We start from the raw sequence: 12130 nt of genomic DNA on the forward strand, positions 1-12130 counted from the left end.
GAAAAAGCAAAACTCTGATGACTTTCTCACGATTACTTCATGGTCTAATGTCTTTATTTGGAACTACATGGGACTGAGGACATAATCTTTTCATTGTTTGGAGTCTCTATAAAGATCTTGCCATGACCTCCCAAATGGGGTCACACCATAGCTTTTAAATTAAAATAAGGCTTAAAGCAGGCCACCCCATTTCTCCAAGCCGAAGCCATCTCTTGGTAGGCCATATTACCACCTCTGTCCATTGAACCCCTACTCTCTAAATGCCAATGAACTTGACTCCCTGAAAAGCAATCAAAAAATAGCAGAAAAAGAGTCAGAGGGCACTGCACTTGCTCTAAGTTGACTGCTTGATTTCCATCAGGTCCCCCGTAGATTACTTTAAGGCCTGAGACTATGGACCAGTGCTCATTTCCAAAACTAAATGCAGCAGACTTAGTTCACAAGACCCCGCTTCATCAGCTACACTCACACTCTGCCGGTGGTGTGTCCTCTTCTGTGATGTGTGGAGCTTGTTATCGCGAGGCTAAGGGAAGCATGTCCTCCAGTCCTCCCCTCCCACCGCCCACTCCCCTCCTCAGAGGCTCACCTTCCATCTATGTGTGTGTCTCCCCTCTGCCCCCAGCAGCCCAAGCTTTACAACTCGTGGATGGAGTCTGGTTCAAGGGGAGACTGTCAGCCTTGTCATCAAGAGGCCCAAGACTGGCGCCTGTTGAGTTCAGTGTGAGGGGAACTATTCATATATATTTTCTTTTTCACTAAACAGTTCTTGAAAGGAAGTGGTAGCTGCTGAAAGCACTTTTTATATCCACTCTGTCTAAATATTTGTCGGATTTGTCTGCCCGAGAACAAGAACGTGGAATCAAATGAAGGGGTGGGGCCGAGGGGACCGTGTCGTGCAAGAGTGGCAGCCCAGGCTGCTGCAGGGCACAGGTCCCAAGAAGGTCTGTCCGCCTTGGGTTTTCATGCTCCTGAGTGTGGTGAAGTCACAGGGGCTGACGATCTGTGTGTCCAGTGGCTCAAGCTGTTTGAAGCCCCTGAGGAGCTTGATCCATATTCCCCTGAGTCTTGCGCAAAATTCAGATCAATGCCACCAGCACCAGTGGAACATCCTCTGCTGCCGAGCAGCGGGGAGAATAAAATAGAAAGAAACAAAAGAGGGTGCTTGCTCTCTTCGGGTTGGAGAGGCAGGTGTGCAAACCCTTTGCACGTGACAGACTCGCAGGCAATGTTATTGGATGAGTATGTATGTAAATTGAAACGAAAACTATGATATGAGACAGAATGAATAAGTGCAAAGTAAAGGTAAAATTGACATGTGGTGGTTATGAAAATGGGGGAGCAGTCGAGTGGCTTGGCAATCAAGGGGCTCCAGAGAATCTATTCAGTAGCAAGGTCCCTAGTGCTAATGCTGCCACTCGGCTGCACCGTGCTGGCCATGAAAGGAAAACAGCTCCAAGCAAGATCTTCCAGGAAGATGGCCAAGGGAAGTCAGAACAAGGGTGAGCAGGGCCGTGAAAGCTCAGCCTTGGTCTCACACCACCCAACTTAGTATTTCACAAGGCATCATGCTACATTCTCCAGAAAGTCATGGGAAAAGTCAATGTTCACTCTATCCATCATGCAAATGTGAAAGGAGGATATTAAAAGATACAACATGTAGGAGGGTGTCATAATTCAACATTGCTGTCTCGAGGACATGCTGAAGCAGGATTTCAAATGAAGCAACAAGTCTGTGAACCACCTGGCAACAATGGTGCCAGTCAAGGGATGGCTTCGGCTTGGAGAAATGGGGTTTCCTGCTTTAAGGATTGGGGTTGCCTAGTGGAGAGATGATTGTGAGAGAAAGCCCTGCCAACAACAGCCACACTCCTGGCAATGTGAGAGAGCAGATGAGAGCCCAGTAGACTTCTCAGGGCCACTTGTACCTGCCATCATACCCACCTGCTACTGGAAGAGCAACTCTCCACATGAAAGTCAATCTTACATATGCCAGGCTCGGTGGCTCATGCCTGTAATCCCAGCACTTTGGGAGGTTGTGGCAGGCAGATCACCTGAGGTCAGGAGTTTAAGACCAGCCTGGCCAACATGGCGAAATCCCGTCTCTACTAAAGCTACAAAACTTAGCCGGGCATGGTGGCACGCACCTGCAATTCCAGCTACTTGGGAGGCTGAGGCAGGAGAATCGCTTGAACTCAGGAGGTGGAGGTGGCAGTGAGCTGAGATCGTGCCATTGCACTCCAGCCTGGATGACAAGAGCGAAATTCCATCTCAAAAAACAACAACAAAAAAGTCAACCTTATATGAAGTACAGAAATGTGCAAGGGAGCAAAACTCAAAACAGAGAAGTTTAGAAAAATGAGCATTCATGCAGGTGCCATGTCCTATACCCACATTTCCATTGTTGGAGTCAGGAGAGAAAATATACAAAGTTTATGTCATCCACAGAACATGAAAGAAATGGGTGGACATGCTGAAGAAATCCAAACAAACACAGCTATGTTTGCTAGTCGGATTCATAGAGAGGAAGAAGCGGGAAAAACTGTAAACACAGATATGCAAATAGCCATACAGAGGGCTCTAGAAGCCTTCAGTGGGACATTATCCTGGTGAGCCTCTGCTGCAGGACCCACAGTGTGAGTGCTGACCAGGGCATGTGGCTGGCGTGGAAGGTTCATGTCTGCCCTAAGTGAAATGGTTTATAAAAGATTCTGTATGTTACCAGACTGTCTACATTTAAAAGGGTAAGTCAGAACAACTCATAAATTTAAAAGATCTCAAATCAAGATATCGTGAGAACAGAAAAAAAAAAAGAGGAATTTTTAAACGTAAAATGTCACGTTGTAAACAAAATTAGTGGAAAATGTGTGTGTGTGTTTGGTTTTTTCCAGAAGCCCCTTTAACCATAAGTTCAAGATCAGGTTTTCTTTCCTGTTTGCTTGTGACACTTCAGAGAGAGACATTTCTGGGGTCATTCACAGAGGTAGAGAAAACCCGGAGTGCCTACTGCCTCCACTTCCTGAATTCAGGAACTGAATTCACCTTCTGCTGGAAAGGCAAACTCAGCTTCCAGTAAATCCACCGTGTTTTAAATGTCTTGATACCTGTAGATTCTTCTGCTTGCAGCGTTATTGTAAAATTCACAGTGGAAAAACGGAGTGGGCATTTTTCATAGCAGTCCTTTCCTATGAAATCATTCACTGCAACCCAAATCCCCCAGCTTCTGTGTACAATCTTAGCCTTGAGTGGGCTTGAGTATTTGTTGACTCGAGTTCTTCGTTTAACCTTTAAACCTTCGAAGACATCTCGGAAAAGGATCTTGGATAAGGCAGATGTCTGCAAGAGCCAGCTTCTGTCTCCTTTTCTGAGACCTCTTCTTGGCATCTGCTATTCAACTGCTTTTGTGATGCCGCAAACAGTGAGATGATACGATTAGAGATGAATGCATGATGTTAATAGACAGGTTTGATTTTTCTGCATAAAAACAGACAAAACTGGACAAAGGTTTTCCCACTGCCTTCAAAATGAGTCAAAGTATATACTCATTTATAGCCATATATCAGAAATGCAGGAACTCAAGACCCTGGGAACTATGGATACTTTCGAATTTCACGTTCTCCAAGTCTCTCTTAGACTCAGTAGATGTCCATCATGGAAGCACTTGTGCCCCACCTATGACAGGAACCAAAGAAAGATTCCACCAGAAAATTCCCCACTCCCGGGGGGGTGGAGATTCCCCTTGCCTTCTAAGGGAATAACAATAGAGCAAGCTCTAAGAGGGCATGTCAGGATGCTCTTTCTAGCTCTCAAGCAAGAAATGAATAGAGAGTTAATTTCCTCCAACCATGTGTGAGGCTCAGCTGAGTGGCCCGCATGAAGAATGCTGCATAGCAGCCATAAACTCTAACCTTTTCAAAATTCCTCTTGGCCCCCTGAAGACCCGCCAGCTGGCTTGGCTTTGCTGAATTGCCTCATCCCGGGCCATTGAGGAGGCCCTCAGGAGTCTGAAGCCCAATCATAAACAAAGCTGGGGGAGGCGGCCCCAGCTCATCCCGCCAGGACTAGCTGCCCATTGAAAACTCTGGGCCTGCCCTGCTGCTGCCATGCATATGAATGATGGGGTGCAGAGCCTCTGAGATTCGCTGCTTAGAGCCTCCACAGAACCCATGCAAAGGTTAGCCCTTGCCCTCGTGTGTTCCTAGTCCCTACCCTGCCAAGGCACAGCACAAGGTGGAAAGTAGGAAGTGATGGATGGATAGATAGGAGATACTGGAATTTTCTGTCTGGTGCTGAAGAAAGTTGCAACTCCTCCATCCCCACTTATTTGCATGGCACTTCTTCCAAATCAGACATTTGCCTCTTTCCAGAAAGCTGTCATCAATAAAGAGACTCAACAAGAGGCCTCCTATAGGAGCTGAGGATAAAGACATCGCCGCAGGCTAAGATCAGTGTATTGACATCACCTAGTTATATTTGAGTGTGAGCCCCAGAGGACACTTCCTGCCAGTAAACACCTAGTTTATCGAGTATTTCTGGTGGGGTTTTTTTTTTTTTTTTTTTTTTTTTTAATGCTTAAGAGTGGCTATTATCCTCCTCAAAAATCCTGCTTCCTTTTCTTCTTTTAAAATCTGAACATAATGAGTGAAATCAATTCTAATTGTCCAGTATTTCCATTCGTTGCGTGAATGTGCATGAGCTCGTGCTCCATGGGTCCATTGGTCTGGGTTGCAGTGCTCCTGGGACCCATCTGTGGTGCTGCCCTGGCAAATGGTGGCTGGGTTAAAGCACAACAAGGACCCTTTTAATATGACTCCACCTAGAGGCATTCAGAGATAGGGTGGCTGCAATCCTCTTATGAGCTCCTGTTCCTGTTCCTGCTGCCATCCAAGTTTGCACCAGGATGCGAATGTGTGCCGCATTTAATCAGGATGCCTCCATGCATCCCAAGAAAGCAGACACAAGAGCTCAGGAGAGAAACAAGGCCATCCACACCACAAAGGAGCCAGAAGCCTTCCAAATGTCAATGCACTGCTGCATTTTTCCAAACTTGTTGCCGGAGCGGCCTTTAACATCCCCAACGGCCTGCTGTGATCCACCAGCTAAAAACATCGATTGTTAATTGTCTGACCACTACAGAGCAGCTCGTTTTAATATAGTCATGACATGAATGAGACCCAAGCTCCCCTTTGCCCCTCCCCTGAGGCACCTTGGATCTTGGAGGGAGAAGGGGGCACTTCGTTGGCTGTGGTACAATAGGGGCTAGTGTTGAGGTCAGCAATAAATAAGGGGTAACATTGTTTTCCCTGCTGGCAATCAGCAAGCCTTCCTTAAGGATTGAAATAACTTACATTTCTGGAGTGAGCAGCTGAGTAACTGAGAAAGAAGACTCTGTTCCTTTTCAAGAGAATCCCTCTCTCTCTCTCTTTCTTTATCTCTTTCTCTCTCTCTCTCTCTCACACACACACACACATACACACACACTTCTCTCTACCCCTACCCAATTCCTCAATTGCTGCTCTCACTCTGATATGTAGAGCAAGCCAGCTGTGCCTCCCTAATTTATGAAGGCTTGAAACGTGCATGTGAAGAGTATGTTGCTTCAAGGGCCACTCCAGTGGCAACAAAACCCTCAAGAGTAGGGGGATTTGGGCCCAAACATTTAAATAACCCATGTAACAGAGGCCGCGAAGAAAGGCATCTTCTTCTTAGTGCTACAGTTGTCTTTTACATACAGGCTCTGAAGATTGCTCAAAAAACTTCACAAGCCCCAATGGGACCATCGAATCCCCTGGGTTTCCTGAGAAGTATCCACACAACTTGGACTGCACCTTTACCATCCTGGCCAAACCCAAGATGGAGATTGTCCTGCAGTTCCTGATCTTTGACCTGGAGCATGACCCTTTGCAGGTGGGAGAGGGGGACTGCAAGTACGACTGGCTGGACATCTGGGATGGCATTCCACATGGTGAGTGATGTCATGAGGCATTCTTCAGTAGCTTGGCCTTTGCCTGTTAATTGCTTTAGTGATGATAAAGAGGAAGACAAAGACTTCAAAGCTCCTACGAGTTCTTATATGACCCATGGTGACTTTCTCTTCTTCCCCTTCACTAAGGATAGCTTGAGAGAAATTACAGGAAGGCTGTCTACTTTCTTGGAAATATTTCTTTAGAAAAAGATAGGAGACTAAGTAGATACTTGGAAAGGATGAGAAAACTTATAGATAGTGTTCATTTCTACCCCAAATTGTCAGGATAGAAGGTGGCTTGATGGCTAACCCCTATGACCAAACAGAAGGACTCCGAGCCAGACTGGCCGGGCTTAACTCCTGGCTCTGCTACTCACCAGCTGTGCAACCTTAGACAGATTACTTACCCTATCTGTGTCAAGTTAGCTGCTATCGTCATCATTATTATTACTATAATTTTAAAATTATTATTAATATAGTCATAAATATTGAAAAGGTACATCACCCAAGGCTGAGAGCCACCAGTACTTCACAGGTGAAGACCAACATAGATCCTGGGTCTAATCAGGACTGGAAAGGAACAAATCTTTCACTTTTGTAGTCATTCTAAGTATCTTCTAATATAAAGGAGACATGATGACTAAGCAAGAAGAGCAATTTCATTTCCTGGGTAAAGCACAAGACTTAGTCAGAAAACTTGGGTTGGAGGCCCAGCTCTGCTATTTCCTAGCAGTGTGAATAAGGAAATCACATGCACTCTCCAAACTTCAGTTTCTTCCTCTGTAGAATAGACATCGTAATGATGCCTTTCCAGCTCAGCTTCCAGGCCACTGAGAACAGAATGAAGCCAGTGAAAGCGGCCTGTACCTTTTTGATGAAAAAGTGAAAGTGCTATTTAATGCGCAAGAAAAATATTAGCCATTGTTCTTGAAACATATCTTTGGTTTTTATGGCAAGGTGTACAAAGTGATGCTCCACTGAATAAAATGCAGTGAGGGGAAGGGAAAACAGAGTGGAAACCAAGTTTGACATTTTGATTTCCACTGACTTCTCTTTGTCTTGAATGTCCAGTTGGCCCCCTGATTGGCAAGTACTGTGGGACCAAAACACCCTCTGAACTTCGTTCATCGACGGGGATCCTTTCCCTGACCTTTCACACGGACATGGCGGTGGCCAAGGATGGCTTCTCTGCGCGTTACTACCTGGTCCACCAAGAGCCGCTAGAGAGTGAGTTGGCCGATTAGGAACCTCTGTCCTGTCTTTCCACCAGGGCTGTAAGGGTGTACAGGTGAAGAGAGGCTGAGCTCTATGAGACAGAAGATGGGAACTCCATGGAATTTATGGTGGCATCTGAGTTTAGAGGCGCCCATATCCTCTTGCCAGGAAGAGGTTGATGAGAAAAGAACACATGTCAATCTGGGTGCTTATTTCTTTAAAAAATATATATATATACATATATATATATGGAATAAGAATTAGTTATTTTCAGGGCAAGTCATGGCACCATCTCATACCTCAGTTTCCTCATCTATGAATGAAAGAGAGGTTAGTTAGGATGCTCTATACAGGGTCCCTCCTCTGCTAACATTTTTTTAGTCTGTAGCCATTTTTTTCCCCTCTCAAAATCTCAGGGGCCATTGTCACAAAACTGAACCATTTTAAACCTCTCTCTGTATTTTTTGACATTAACCATCTCTGGGCCTGGGTAATGTTTTCCTGACTAGATTGGTACAACTGCTTAGACTTGGACTCCACACGTCCACCAGAGATAGTTTGTGGAGCTTTTACTATGTGCCAGGCACCAAGCAAGGAATTAAAAACTGTCACTCTGACTGCAGCTGCTGTGGGACTTGCGGTCCCTCAGCACTGAGCAACATCTTCAAATCAGCTGCTCTTGGACATGTGTTTCAAATGTGCTGCCATTTCTACTTAAAGACCCAAACGATAACTTTTTTTTTTTTTTTTTTTTTTTTTGAGACAGTCTCTCTCTCTCTTGCCCAGGCTGGAGTGCAGTGGCTCGATCTCAGCTCACTGCAACCTCCACCTCCTGGTTTAAGTGATTCTCATGTCTCAGCCTCCCAAGTAGCTGGAACTATAGGCATGCGCCACCATGCCCAACTAATTTTTGTATTTTTAGCAGAGGTGGGGTTTTGCCATGTTGACCAGCCTGGTCTTGAACTCCTGGCCTCAAGTGCTCTGCCTGCCTCCGCCTCCTCAAATGCTGGGATTATAGGTGTGAGCCACCATGCCCAGCCCCAAATAAGTTTCAAGACTAAAGAAGCACTTTTAAGAATGCTTCAAGCTGTGGAAATCCTGCCCTGATTGCACACAACTCACCATATATATAACTACAGACACAGCAGCCTGTCCTGCAGGAAGGTTGCTGGGTTTTGCATTTGTTTTTTCATCAAAGAGCCTCTGAAGATTGAGTGACAAAGAAACAGTGTGGCAAATTGCACCAGGTCCCGTGAATGGCCAGTGCAGTCACAGAGTAAAGAATAGGCTGATACCTGATAAGGATTGCTGGCTGGCCCATCTTAGACACATGCACACACCCGTATCGATCTGTGTTCATGGCATTCATGGAAGGACAGCAATGCAACTGACAGCACAAGGCCAGAATAAGTGACTGCTGGGTCTATTTGTCCAGACAGGTGGTGCAGGGGAATAGAGAGTGACATGCATGTGCTCATGGAGAGGTTTCCCAAAGACAAGTATTCATGCTTTGTAATGTCTGTCTTCTGTGCCAGAACTCACAGGACAGTTGAGTGAAAAAAGAAAGAAGCAGAAGTGCCTCCTGGGTGTTTATTAATAAAGCAGGCTTTCCACGATGTATCAGCTCACCTGAATCGCCACAAGTCTATCTCACATTTACCTGTATTGCAATAATGGTGCATCTGGCATCTGTAGCCTGCAGCACTAACAGTTTTTGTGCTTTAAATTATATTTTTAATTTGTATGATGATTCAGTTATTTATCCATAGTCTGATTTCTTTTAGGTCCCATTTAGTTTCTTTCAGACCCAGAGGGGTTGTTAAGCTCTATGACTTGGTGTAGTTGTTTTTAAAACATGAGCATATAATTAGGGTCTGTTAAATGAGGAAATGCCTGCAAGGACTTGTGCCTAGAAGGGAGGCAACATTTGGGGAACCCCGGGGTATGAGGTTGGAAGGCCTAACTCTGCATTTGACCATCTCCTTTCCCCAGACTTTCAGTGCAATGTCCCTCTGGGCATGGAGTCTGGCCGGATTGCTAATGAACAGATCAGTGCCTCATCTACCTACTCTGATGGGAGGTGGACCCCTCAACAAAGCCGGCTCCATGGTGATGACAATGGCTGGACCCCCAACTTGGATTCCAACAAGGAGTATCTCCAGGTACTTGTGCAGATAGCAGAGGATGTGCAGAGTGTGTATGTATTGCTGGAGTAGGAGGGTAGCTCCTCAAATACAGTGGACAGAGGACACAAAGAAAATAAACACAGCATACATGAGAACTCCACTGATTCATTCATCCAAACAGATGTGTATGCCACGCACTGGTTTACATGCTGGCATACACTGATCGGAGGGAGCCTGCCCCCGCCCTTGTGGAGATTACTGAGCCTGGGAGGAATTGTTTGGCCAGGATGCTGTTTGCCCTATCACTATAGATATTCGAGGAACATTCTATAAGCTGTTTGAATCTTCCTCATTCTTGGCACAGGGAGGCATCAGGGACATGGGGGGCATTCTCCTAAGGGCAGGTTTGTTGAGGTGCTAACTGCGCATGACAGTTTCTCATGATCTTTGCTATTTGGAGACAGCCCTGCCAGGAAGGTTTTGCACAGAGCTATCAGAAGAACACATGGGAAAATGTCACTACCAGGAACGGAACTCAAGGAGTCCAGATGCTCGGCAGCATCTCTTCAGACCATTGTTTGCTTTATTCTGAATAAAACTTGCAGCTCATGTTGAGTAATCTTCCCGCACTGCACACTGCTCCAGTTCTCATCCCCTGGGAAGAAGTAAACAGGGGAAAAGCAAGCTACTAGTTCTACACCAGAGCAGTGACTGCTTTTATGACACATGTAAGACAGCCTTGTGACCCACTGACAAGCCTGTCCTAGCTCTGATGCGACACGGTGACCTCTGCTCTAAGAAGGATGTTGCAAAGCAGACAACAGGAAAGGGAGAAAGACCACTTAGAAACTCCAGGGAGTCCATAGAGGTTCTAACAGCAAGCCCTGGGGCCATTTGTCATTGTCTCTCCTCTCTGCCTCTCCAAAAACCATCTCCTCTCAGCCTGCAAAGCTTCCAGAAAGTTCTTTATAACTGGCATCCCCTATCTTTGACCTTCATCTTATACTTTCTCCTATTGCCATCCACCTGTTTCTCATACGTGTAGATGGCACTGTGTACTTATTTGAATGTTTAGTAATGCTGAGCACATTGTAGGTCACCAATAAGTGCTTACTGAATTGAATTTAGCCAGTGTGTGCTAGCTACATTTTGGTCACATGGAGACTGCCATTCAGAAACACCATGGCCAGCAAAGGAATGACATCCAGCAATTTCCAAATGGGTTTGGCATTGTGGGAGGGGAAGTACCTTAAAATGTTGGCCATCCTCCTCATAGAGCAAAAGGTCAGGCCTTGGTGCATAAGCCTAATTGCTTGGGCAGACTCTACATGCCCTTTGACCCCTTAGTGACCTGAGCAACTAAATACACAATGGAGGGAGAGGGTGTGGGGAGGGGATGCCTCTATGAGTGTGACTTTTGGAACTAGGGCATTGTAAGTGAATTGGACAGTAGAGTGGAGTAGATTCAGCCTTATTTCTTTAAAGCAGCATCTGCTTCCACAGTCCAAGGCAGGCCTTCATTTACTAAGAAGGGATTATAGTTCTAGATGTTCAATGATTGAGAAAAAATGAGTGTTGTCCCTTCATATTTGCCAAAGAGAGAAAAAAGAAAACCTAGCTTTTCAAGGTGTCTGATTTAGTGTAAGATAATGCAAGTTTAATTGTCCAATAGAATTGCAAACTGATACTAATTACAAGTACGTCTCAGCGAATCACAGATACAGGTTGGGAGAAAAGTCTAATGATTGCATCCTTTGGAAAACAACAAGACACTGCCCTATGTTGGGAATGGTGGTCTCTTACTCCTGCCCTCTCTTCCCCAGGTGGACCTGCGCTTTTTAACCATGCTCACAGCCATCGCAACACAGGGAGCGATTTCCAGGGAAACACAGAATGGCTACTATGTCAAATCCTATAAGCTGGAAGTCAGCACTAATGGAGAGGACTGGATGGTGTACCGGCATGGCAAAAATCACAAGGTAAATCCATGATCCTACCTTAAAGGCACATTGGACCAGGGCAGGAGGGATGGGATCAGGGGAGCTTTAAGGCGACCTCCTACAGGACAGAGAGCCTTGTGTAGTGAGGCTCAGATAATTGATGGAGGCAAGGGTCGTGCTGGCCTTGAAAATCTTCTCTCTTAGGCTAAAGCGATTGGAAAACACCGTTTCTCTGACAGCCCGGTTGCTGTTGCATCTTGCGCAGAGAGCGAGCGAGCTTGCAGAGTGTTCTCTGACTTCAAATGAAGGAGAAAATGCGTCCCCAGTCCGCTTCTCCCCACACAGGATTCACTGAACATTTATGGCCTGAGTCCCTTCCACATGCTGGGTTAACAATCACAAAACCACATGACACTACAGTTCAGGAGTTACGGAGCTCTGGAAATGAAAGGGCACAAATCCTGAGAGGGAATCACAATGTCCCGCAGAAGAAAGAGGACAATAAATAATGAAGAGAAATTCAGTTTGTCGGGGATGGGTTCTGAACTGGCAATCATGCTTAGCGGCGAGGCATTGAATTCTCTCTGCTGGCGTCTCCCGCGTCTGCGGCTCCCGGAGGTGTGGTCTGTGTGGGTGATGTGGGGCTTTTGTTGTATACGTATGGATAAATGTCTGGCACTCCACTTTCTAAAGACACATGACATTCTGGGTCTGCAGCTGGCACGGGCGATGTGGGGGCTATATGTGTATATACACAGCACACTCAGCACATAGAGGCTTACTGCAAACAGCCAGGGGCTTGTGTGGGTGGGATTGCGGTATCTGTGATGGGAGCACAGGGCATGGTGCCCCCTGCAGAGCAGGAGCTGGCACAGAGGTCTGGAAGG

At 46.0% G+C, this 12130-nt stretch overlaps 1 protein-coding gene across 7 annotated transcripts in view; it reads left to right on the forward strand.

Moving 5' to 3' along the window:
* NRP2 (neuropilin 2) overlaps positions 1 to 12130 on the forward strand; it is a 116457-nt gene that overhangs the window by 34658 nt on the left and 69669 nt on the right. For all 7 annotated transcript variants that reach the window (XM_005574027.5, XM_005574028.5, XM_005574029.4 and 4 more), the window contains exons 4-7: positions 5732 to 5962; positions 7034 to 7189; positions 9170 to 9339; positions 11127 to 11282. In XM_005574027.5, the coding sequence (XP_005574084.1) occupies positions 5732 to 5962; positions 7034 to 7189; positions 9170 to 9339; positions 11127 to 11282 (713 nt within the window). The remainder of the gene's footprint in view (positions 1 to 5731; positions 5963 to 7033; positions 7190 to 9169; positions 9340 to 11126; positions 11283 to 12130) is intronic.

This window comes from Macaca fascicularis, chromosome 12 (assembly GCF_037993035.2).
Source record: "Macaca fascicularis isolate 582-1 chromosome 12, T2T-MFA8v1.1".
Classification (NCBI taxonomy): domain Eukaryota; kingdom Metazoa; phylum Chordata; class Mammalia; order Primates; family Cercopithecidae; genus Macaca; species Macaca fascicularis.